A 10,113-nucleotide genomic window follows, 5' to 3' on the forward strand; every position below is an offset into this window, starting at 1 on the left:
TAGCAGACAAATTTGCCAGCTTTGAAGTAGAAACTAGTAGCTGGGAAAACACTGGGCTAGAAAATGCTGGGAGTTTGAAAGAGCATCATAAATCTGGTAAGGACAGTCTATTTTGGCTTAGAGGTTGCCTCATCTGAGAAACAGTTAACACAGAAAGGGAGGTAGCTGAATGACCATAGTTCTCTTAAAATATTCCAGTTGAAGTACTATCTTCCTTTTTTTGATGAGAAATCTCAAATATGCATGAAATGTTCCCCAAATTGTATAAAAACCTCATCATTTGGCTCAAAAATGATCAACATTTTGCCACATTTATGTACTTGGTTTGAATTTATTATTATTATTATTTGAGAGACAGGTATAGCAATGTTGGTTCCAAACTCCTGGGCTGAAGATATTCTTGACAGGCATGGCGGCACATGCCATTAGTTGGGAGTCAGACGCAGGCAGATCTCTGTGAGTTTAAGGCCAGCCTGGTCTACATAGTGAGTTCCAGGTCTGCCAGGGCTACATAGTGACACGTTGTCTCAAAAAAAAAAAAAAAAAGACCAAACACGGTATCATTCTTAAACTTTGACTATAGGCTCTGGGTACTGTACCCTGCTGCATTTGATTTTAACTTAAAAAAAAATCATTTGTATTTGTGTGGATTTTGTACATGTGCATGTGGAGGCCAGAGGACAACCTCAGGTGTTGTAACTTGTGTGCCACCCGCATTTTTTGTTTTTGATTCCCTCACTGGCTAGAGCCCCAGGGATTCACCTGTCTTTGCCTCCCCAGTGCTGGGAATATGTGTACCACAATGCCAGGCTTTCCCCCCCCCCTTTAAATGGGAGTTCTGGGGATTGAACTAAAGCAAGACTTTACTAGCTTGGTTATGTCCCCCACCTCAAAAAAATTTTTTTTTTTTTGCATTTTTGAGACAGGGTCTCCTTATAGCCCCAGCTGGCCTGGAGCTTACTATGTAGACCAGGCTGATCTTGAACTAACATAGATCCACCTGCCTCTGCCTCTGCCTCCTGAGTGCTGGGACAAAAGGTGTGTGCCACCACGCCCGGCAAAAATTTATTTTTAAACTAGGCAACTCCTTATGTACCAAGGATGACTCTGAGCTCCTGATCTTCCTGCCTCTACTTCCAAAGTGCTGGACCAATGTATATGGTTTGACTTTTAGATTAATGCTTACTTATAGTAAGACTTTAAAAGTCATTATTAAACAAATAGGACAATTTAAAGAAATTTATATGGGAAATGACCAAAGAAAGGATGCTGGTTAGTGTTTATCTTCAACTTGACACAAGCCAGAGTCACCTGGGAAGAGGGAACCTCAACTGAAGAATTTTCCAGGTCATCTTAGCCTGTGGCCATGTCTGTGAGAGATTATCTTGATATGGGATGGCCCAGCCCATTGTGGGTGGCATCATCCCTAGGCAGGTGGGCCTGGGCTGTATAAGAAAGCTATCTGAGCATGAGCCAGAGGGCAGCATTCCTCCATGGCTTCTGCCTCAGTCCTTGCCTTATTTCCCTCATTGATGGACTGTTACCTGGAGGTATAAGGTGAAATAGACCCTTTCCTCCCCTAAGTTGTTTTTGGTCAATGTTTTATCGCAGTAACAGGAAGCAAACTAGAACAGTTTTAAAATGATATTGTTGCTAGCACTGTGAACTCATAACCTCTAATGTGTTCCTTCTTTTGGTGCTGAAGGAAACAGAAGCAGTGGAGGTGGTTAACACTGCCACGCACAGAACTGACACTAGGACTGGTGGCCAAAAGCTGGAAACTGTATCCTATTTATTCATCGTTTACCCTTTGAGCATTTCTCATGTCGGAAATAGTCCAAGTTCACAGGCCAACTTGAGTACAAATTAGGCTTCTCATCACTGACCCTAAACCTTGGACGAGCTCAACTTTGGAGTCTGAGTTTATTCTGTAAAATAAGAATGACTGTCCTGAATAGGGCATTATTAGGATAAAAAGTGAGTCAAGTGCCCAGAAAGGTACATCACAGTGTCCTGTAACTGTAACATCTGTTCCCTTTGCCACTGTTCCTCTGCTAGCCTCTCAGCTCTCGATGAAAGAAATACAGCAGGCAGCCTCCTATTTGATCTCCCTTTCTCTATCTAAGAGGGCAGCCAAAAGCTCGGAGAAGCCTGCCATGCAAAACAATATGGGAGCAGCCAAAACGTCCACCCCGGTGACAGCATTCATTCATCTGCCCCAAGCGCTTGAGTTATAATCGCACGTTACCTGCCCGTCTTTTAGGGCTTGCAGCTCTACAAAGACAATGTTACACCCTGCAGTCGTCTGAGGTCAAACGCTTGGAGAACCTCCCACAGCGCCCTGTTTGGTGCTGATGAAGGCGACGTGCCCCAAAGAAGGTGCAGCCAAAGCCGCCTGGCTGCTTCCTCCAGGTCTAGCCGAGAGGGCGTTTCCGAGAGCGGGGGCGGGCACAACCGCACCGCTCCTGCCCCACCTTCAGGGTGGTGCCCTGGCGCTGATCTTAAACTTCGGCAAAGATCGGGCCGGTCCCAGCACGTGGGCGCTGGTCGGTAGGTCTCGCGTGCCCCCTCAGGTCTGCGCGCCCGGGCCCGTCGCCCCCAATTCCCGCCGTCACGCGCCTCCCCTGCCGCGCTCGCACGGACACGCAGCTCCCCCGCTCCAGGAGGCGGCGGTGGCGTGTAGCGGGCGCCCGGAGGAGACCCGGGAGGCGGGGTCGGGGCGTGCCGTAGCGCCCTGGTCCCGGAAGCGCCTGCCTGAAAGGCTCCCACGGAGCAGACCGGCGCAGTGGCCAGAGCGCCAGCATCCCCCGACCCGCGCCTCCAGTACCCGTGCGCTCGGCCACCCCCGCCAAGATGCTGCCGGTGCACACCGAGGTGAAGCCCAATCCGCTGCAGGACGCAAACCTCTGCTCACGCGTGTTCTTTTGGTGAGTGTCCCATCCCCGGCCCGCCACGCCAGGCGCTGGATGCTCCAGCTCCGGCTGCCCACGCCCGATGCTCCGCGCACGTCATTGAACGGACTAAGGGACGCGTTTCTGAGCTCCGTCGGCCAAGTCGGGCTTCCCGCCGCGCGTGCGCCGCTCCATGCCGGGAGGGGGGCGCGGGGACCAGGGAACCAGTGGCGGACGCCGGTGGCTCCCACCTGCAAGCGGACCAGCGGGAGGTGCGGATGCGGTGGAGCCTGCGTGGAGGTGGAGTCACACATAGCCCAGCCCCAGGACCTGCTGCCTGGACTGAATGCCCACCTTCGCTGGTTTCAAGGGCTCCCCTGCACCCGAACTGCATCTTTTTCTTTCCCTTTGAGCAGCTGTGAACTACTTCCCTTACGTAATTGCAGGGGAAGTCTTCCTCTTAGATTTGGCGCCCTGGCCCAGGGTTCCCATCCCTTCTGATGGTGCACGTTACCAGGCGCCTTTCAGCTCCACTGGCGCTGTCTCTCTCTCTCTCTCTCTCTCTCTCTCTCTCTCTCTCTCTCTTTAATATCCTCAACGACAATGTCCTTTTCTGGCCTGCTGTGTGTGTCATGGCACCTTTTCATGACTGATTTAATGAATGGGGACACTATGTTTTGTTTGATTTTTTGGGTTTTTTTTTTTTTTTTTTTGGTCTGTATTTTACTGAGACAGGGTCTCTCTGTAGCCCCAGCTGTGCTGGAAGTCATTATGTAGACCAGGCTGACTTTGAACTCAGAGAGATCCTCCTGTCTCTGCCTCCCAAAGAGTGCTGGGAACAAATGAGTGCACTACCATGCCCGGTGACATTATTCTTTTTAAAAAAAAGTATGTGTGTCTATGTGCACATGAGTGCAGGTGACCCTGGAGGCCAGAGACATTGGAGCTGGAGTTGAGGAGCTCCTTGGTGCATTTGCTGGAAATTGAATTCAGAACCTCCAGAAGAGCAGTACATGCTCTTATCCCCTCAACCATTTCTTCATCTCTTGACCCTATTCTTGAACAAGATCAGCTTCCACATTTTCCTTTTGACTGTGAAACACACTGGAGTATCTTTCCTTGTTAGGTGGAATTTTCATTCCCTCCTGTAAGGACTACTACTCCTGGGGGGTGGTGAGTCCCTGAAACCTGTGGGGTCTTGCCTTTATCTCTAGTCTTCAGAGAGCTATCTGGTTTTGATGCCTGTAGTTCTGATGTGGAGTCCTACCACCCGAAAACCACTGATGGGTCCCTTGATCTGGGAGGGCCCCCAGCCCTGTCTCTCTTATTGTAGTAACTAGGCTTAGACCAGTGACATTCCTGAATAAAGGTTTCCATCTAGTAGCCTGGCCTGCTAAGGTGGTCTGATCCTTTGCTTTTTAATCACTCGTGGCTGACTAGTATTATTCCTTTTCCTCTTTCATCTTTCTCACATATTCTAATATTACCTTTTTTATGGGAACGCTTAGGAGATCTCAAGAAAAAAAGCCGTTTGCTCTGATTTTAATTGTGGCATATACCGTGTGTATAGGATCCTGACCTTGGCCATTTGGTGGACAGGGGAATGTAACGGGAAGAAATATGGGTGAGATTAATATAAAAAAAAAATAACTCGGGGCTGGAGAGATGGCTCAGTGGTTAAGAACACTGGTTGTTCTTGCAGAAGACCTGGGTTCTAATCCCAGCACCCACATGGCAGCTGACAACTGTCTGTAACTCCAGTCCCAGGGGATCCGACAACCTCTTCTGACCTCCGCGGCCATTGCACAATACAGGTGCACTTACCTACATGCAGGCAATACATGGATTACACATAAAATAAAATAAAATAAATTAAAAAAAATAACTCAAAGCAGGTAAACTGTTTCAGTCTCCTGAACTTTTTGTCAGGGCACAGAACTCTTGATGCACATTCTATTTGTTGATTTTTCAAAGTGTAGGTGAAGGGAGAGCTGGGCGTGGGTGGAACATACCTGTAGTCCCAGCTTCTTGGGAAGTTAAGATGGGAGGATGACTTGAGCTCAAAGAGTCGAGGAGCTGAGACCAGCTTGGGCAATATAGCACAGAGGACGGAGTCTCATTCTGTAGCCCAGGCTGGCCTTGAAGTCACAGCAGTCCTCTTTTCCATCTTAGTCTCCTAAGTGCTGGGATTTTAGGTAGTGGCCACGGTATCTGTTGGAGGACTCAATCTTAAAAAAAGTGACTTCCCATTGCTGGCTTGGGTGGGTGCCAATTCCATTTCCCAGCTGGAGAGAAATGAGCTTTTCCCTCAAGTTTATACCTGAAGACACTCAAGCTGAGATACTTTGATTAACCTGTCTAGGATCACACTGCAGTGTCCAGCAGGATCTAAACCAGGGCAGCCTGGTTTCCTAAGAGTGTTGGGAGCTGCTGTACTGTGCTGCTTTCCCTGGGGAGCTTGTTCTTCCATGCACGGAGGAGGCTGTTTCACTTGCTTCTTGTTCTTACAGGCTGGAGTTTCTCAAGGGATGTTTTTATAATTCCTGCTGTTGAAGATGATGTATGTGGAGCATCTATTGCCGTTCTTTAGAGCAGCTGCTCTCCAAAGTAAAGCACTCAGCAGAGCAGCATCAGCATCACCTGGGAGCTTATTAGAATGAGGTAGAGGTCTAGCATCTCTCCAGATTGATTTGGTAGTCAGAAGCTCTGGGATACATGTGCATTCTTATGTGTTTTGACAAGAGGTCCAGGTGATGCTGATGAAGACTGAGGATGGGGTCATTGTGTTAAGCTGCTCTGTTGGCATTGTCATTCTAGTACACTATATAGGAAGGGCTTGACTTTGTGAAGTCACCTGTGGACAATGATGACCATCCTGTGTTTACTTACCTAATGTGTTTTTCTCTGTATCTCACTTTCAGTGGGTTCCTCTTGCAACTATATGTGTTGCTGTAGGTAGGAAAGCCAGAAAGTGGCTTCCTGCAGTGGCCCCTCTTGTAGAGAAAACCTGATTTTTCACCTTCTTATGGAGTATTTGCTTTTCCTCTGGAATTTCATTTGCTTCCTACACTTGTTAACTAGCCTAGCCAACTGGAGACAGCCAATTGCACTATGTATTATTAGGATTTTGGTGAATTTGTAACACAGTTTGGTTTGGGGCCATACATTATGACTATTGAAAATTGTTGTAGTTTTCAAGAAATGATTGTTTTCTGTTTTTTTTTTTTCAAGAAATTGAAAACTGTACAAACATCAGAATGGAATAAAGGTGATTTATTTCTGTTAGCTAAGTATATCTACTGATATTTTGTTTATTGATCTTTCCCTCAAACCCCTCAGTGCACATTTTCATGAGCACATGAAAAAATTACTTTGTTTTATGTATATTAGTGTTTTGCATGCATGTATGTAAGTGTACTCATGTTGTACAATGTCTGTGGAGGCCAGAAGAGAGCTTCAGATCCCCTGGGACTAGAGTTAAGGATGGTTATTAGCCACCATGTTGGTGCTGGGAATTGAACCCAAGTCCTCTGCAAGAGCAGCCAGTGTTCTTAACCACTGAGTCATCTTTCTAGCCTGGACATAGACACTTGGTATAAAAAAATGCAAAGAGTTCTATAAATTCTTAAGTTTTTATGGTTAACATTACTATGTTAAACCTTTAAACCTTTAAGACATGACTTTTTTTTTTTTTTTGGTCTTTTTGAGACAGGGTCTCCCTGTAGCCCCAGCTGTCCTGGAACTCACTATGTAGACCAGGCTGGCCTTGAATTCACAGAGATCCACTTGCCTCTCCCTCCCAAGTGCTGGGATTAAAAGTGTGCACCACCACGCCCGGTGATATTTTATAACTGTAATTTCACTTTTTTTGAACACAGTATGTTCAATGATTATGGAGTAGTGTCCACGGCCATATATTTTGGTGTTCCCCCACCCCCACCCCCTTCGAGGCTTTTAGTGCTGGGGATTAGACTGGGCGTCATTCATGTTACACACTCCATCATGGACTACACCTCCAGCCCCATTAATAGATCTTGTTTTATATCCCAGGATTACCTAGATCTCCACGTCTATGTTTCTTAGCAATTGTCTTATTTCATTTCTAATGATTAAGGCAGCTAGAATTTCTTTCTGTATTTTATATAAGCTAGGCCCCAGTTTTTCCAAAACAGTACATTTTCCCATTGCCATTTATTGAGTGGTTTTCTTTATCCCGTTACTAGAAATAAGTGGTGTAGCTTATGAACTGTTCCAAGCCCCCAGACTCTCAGGTATTCTTCTGTTTCCCTGCTGCCCCCGGGTGTTGTCCCCAAATCCAGCAAGTCCTGTGGGTATGCTCTGTATTTCTCATCAAGGCCTCCTACCCAGGAGGATGAAGGTTAACAGGGAAGGGAGCGGGGCGGGGGAGGGGTTATGTATCTGGCTCTAGGGTATGCATCTGGCCCACAGAGAGCGTAGTTATGTCCTTGTTCTTACTGGTGGCTGTGTCTCTGTTGATGAGATGTCGTTTTTGCAAAAAGCCCATGCTATTGTAGAAACTGCCACTGGTGAGGGACAGACTCTGGAGACTTGGTTGATGACGTGAAGGTAGAACACAGATGCTTTGCAGAGGTTGACAGGTGAAGCCCTCAGTCAATGCTTAGCAGTGCTGAGATTTTACTTGTATTTTGTTTTGTGAGACTGTCACTCTGTAGCCCATGCTGGCTTCAAACCCTGCCTCACCTTCTTGCATGTTGAGATTACAGGCATGAGCCACCACATCTGTCTTAGCAATTTAATTTAATTTTTCCCCACCCCCGCAACATTTAATTTTAAATGGTGGTGTTTTGGTACCATGTTTGGAGTACTGTTTTCAACATTTACTTATTTTCTCTCTCATAGCACATGTGTGGAGGTCAGAAGCAACTCTCCTTCTACCATGTGGGACTTGGGGATGGAACTAAAAGGTTGTCACGCTTGGTGGCAAGTGCTTTTACCCACTGAGCCATGTCTCTGCCCTCTGGAGTACTTCTTACATGAATCACATTATTGTTGTTCTTTATTAACAATCAGAATCAATATGTTGGAGGCTGGGTTAGCTTTCTAGGGCACTTTTTCTGGTCTAAACCAATTCCTTCCTCTTAAGTATTCAGTTTAGTTTGGGGAGATTTATATTATCTGTAATAAACCAGATGCACTATACCACAACTGTGTATTGGTTACTACTGACTGTAGAGTGAAATGAACATTATAACCCATTTTGTACATTTGGCTCCTACATTTTAATTTAATTTAATTTAATTTTGTCTGTCCTTGTAGTTCTGCATCTGAACAGCATGAAGGATAACTAGTGTCCATTCTGACATGCTGGGTGCATCTTTTGTCTTTTTGAATCCTTGAAGCCCTTGATCTGTTGACGCCCACACATTCCTTCAGGAAGGAAGGAGCCTACCGTCCTGGGGGTGTGCTGCTTGGGCACTGCTCAATGTGAGCCTTGGGGGTGTGCTGCTTGGGCACTGTTCAATGTGAGCCTTTCTCCTCATTCTACCTTGTAACTTTTCCATCAGGCCAAGGGAGCCTGCGTTTCACTTTGAAATCTAGATGCCCGACTCATTTCCTCCCTGGTTGAGTGCTGACCTTCCATAGGCATTTCTTTGGTGCTTTCTGTGTCCACAAATGGTGTAAAGTGAAATGTCTGGGGCACAGTGGGAAGATCTGGGCTTGGCAATTGGACACACTCAAGTCCTGAATTGAATTCATACTCCTTGTTTGGCTGTGTGGGTGGATCTCTCAGATGATGGCTAATGTGCTTTAGCTTTTCCAGAGTTAAAGACCCAAGAACACCTAGGAAGTGATGGCCAGGGGCAATGGGAAGGCATTGTGTGTGTATAAGTACAGGGTATGTATATGAGTTTATGCCACAGTGCATACATGGTGGTCAGAGTACAACTATGGAGCTGGTTCTCATCTTCCACCTGTACAAGGTTCTGGGGATCAAACTCTGGTCGTTAGACTTGCATGGCAAGTACCTTTATTGACAGAATCATCTCTCAGGATTTATTTGCTTATTTAAAATAGATAAAGTGCCAGGTTGGTAGAGGGAACAAAAGGAAATTACTGCCCTCCAGAGTAGGAAGAAAAGTTTTGGACTTATTTAAATGTTAATCTTTTAAAGAAATCTTCATATTATGTAATACCTAAAGATTATTAAAAGTGGAAGCCAGCAGAGTGATAGTTTAGTACTATGTGTACATGTTAATGGTTATATTTACCTGCCTCAACAATGTTTTTAAACATGCTTTTAAAAAAATGTAGGTATAGGGCCAGGTGTGGTGGCACACAACTTTAATCCCAGCACTTCGGAGGCAGAGGTAGGTTCATCTCTGAGACCCGTTATGTAGTGAGTTCCAAGCCAGCTGGCGCTAAAGGGAGAGCCTGTCTCAAAAAGACAAAAAAAAAGAAAGAAAAAAGGTATAGGCCTCCTACCAAGACCCCAGGAATTCTGATCTTAGTGAGTCTGGGTAGGTCCTGGGAATCTGTTTTATTTATTTTCATTTACTTTTGTCATTTGGTTTTTATTTGTTTTTTCCCATAGGGGAATCTGTATTTAAATAACTACTACTTCTGATAGTCTCAATACACGATGAAGATATCATCGTGTATTGAGGATATCATTTGAGATATTGAGGGAACCATTGAGTTTTAATACTGATAACCACTAACTCCTGTTGAATTTTGTTCCATTTTTGTATGCCATCATGAAGAAATTGAATCCTCAGCCTCTGAGACAAGCAGTATCACACTTCTGTGGAAACACTGAGGTCCAGAGGGGTTGGGCAACTTGTCAGGAACCTCGTAGCTTAGAGGTTGCCGTGTCACAGCCGGGATGCTATTTGGATCATCAGAATGTATCATGGTGTGCCCCATCCCAGATCAAGGCCAGTAGTACTTAGCATCTGCTTACTGGGCTTTAGCTTCAGACAGGTAAATACTGTTTGATAAATGAATGAATGCCTATGTTGACTATATCCAGCAGGCCCATGGTTCGACTTTAGAAATGCCTGTGAAATCTTTCTTTCCTTTTCTTCCTTCCTTCCTTCCTTCCTTCCTTCCTTCCTTCCTTCCTTCCTTCCTTTTCTTTCTTTCTTCCTTCCTGCTTCTTCATCTCTACCTCTCCCTTTCTCTCTCCCACTTTTCCTTCTCCCTCTTCCTCTTCGCTTCCTTCTTTCCCTCCCTCTCTTTC

General features: G+C 45.7%; 1 protein-coding gene across 1 annotated transcript in view; it reads left to right on the plus strand.

Moving 5' to 3' along the window:
- Window positions 1-2,524: 2,524 nt before the first annotated feature.
- Abcc4 (ATP binding cassette subfamily C member 4) overlaps window positions 2,525-10,113 on the plus strand; it is a 62,784-nt gene continuing 55,195 nt past the window's right edge. The window contains exon 1 of the mRNA XM_029558907.1: window positions 2,525-2,927. Within this exon, the coding sequence (XP_029414767.1) occupies window positions 2,854-2,927 (74 nt within the window). The 5' untranslated portion in view covers window positions 2,525-2,853. The remainder of the gene's footprint in view (window positions 2,928-10,113) is intronic.

The sequence above is a fragment of the Nannospalax galili genome, unplaced genomic scaffold (genome assembly GCF_000622305.1).
Source record: "Nannospalax galili isolate Female #2095 unplaced genomic scaffold, S.galili_v1.0 scaffold528, whole genome shotgun sequence".
Taxonomy (NCBI): domain Eukaryota; kingdom Metazoa; phylum Chordata; class Mammalia; order Rodentia; family Spalacidae; genus Nannospalax; species Nannospalax galili.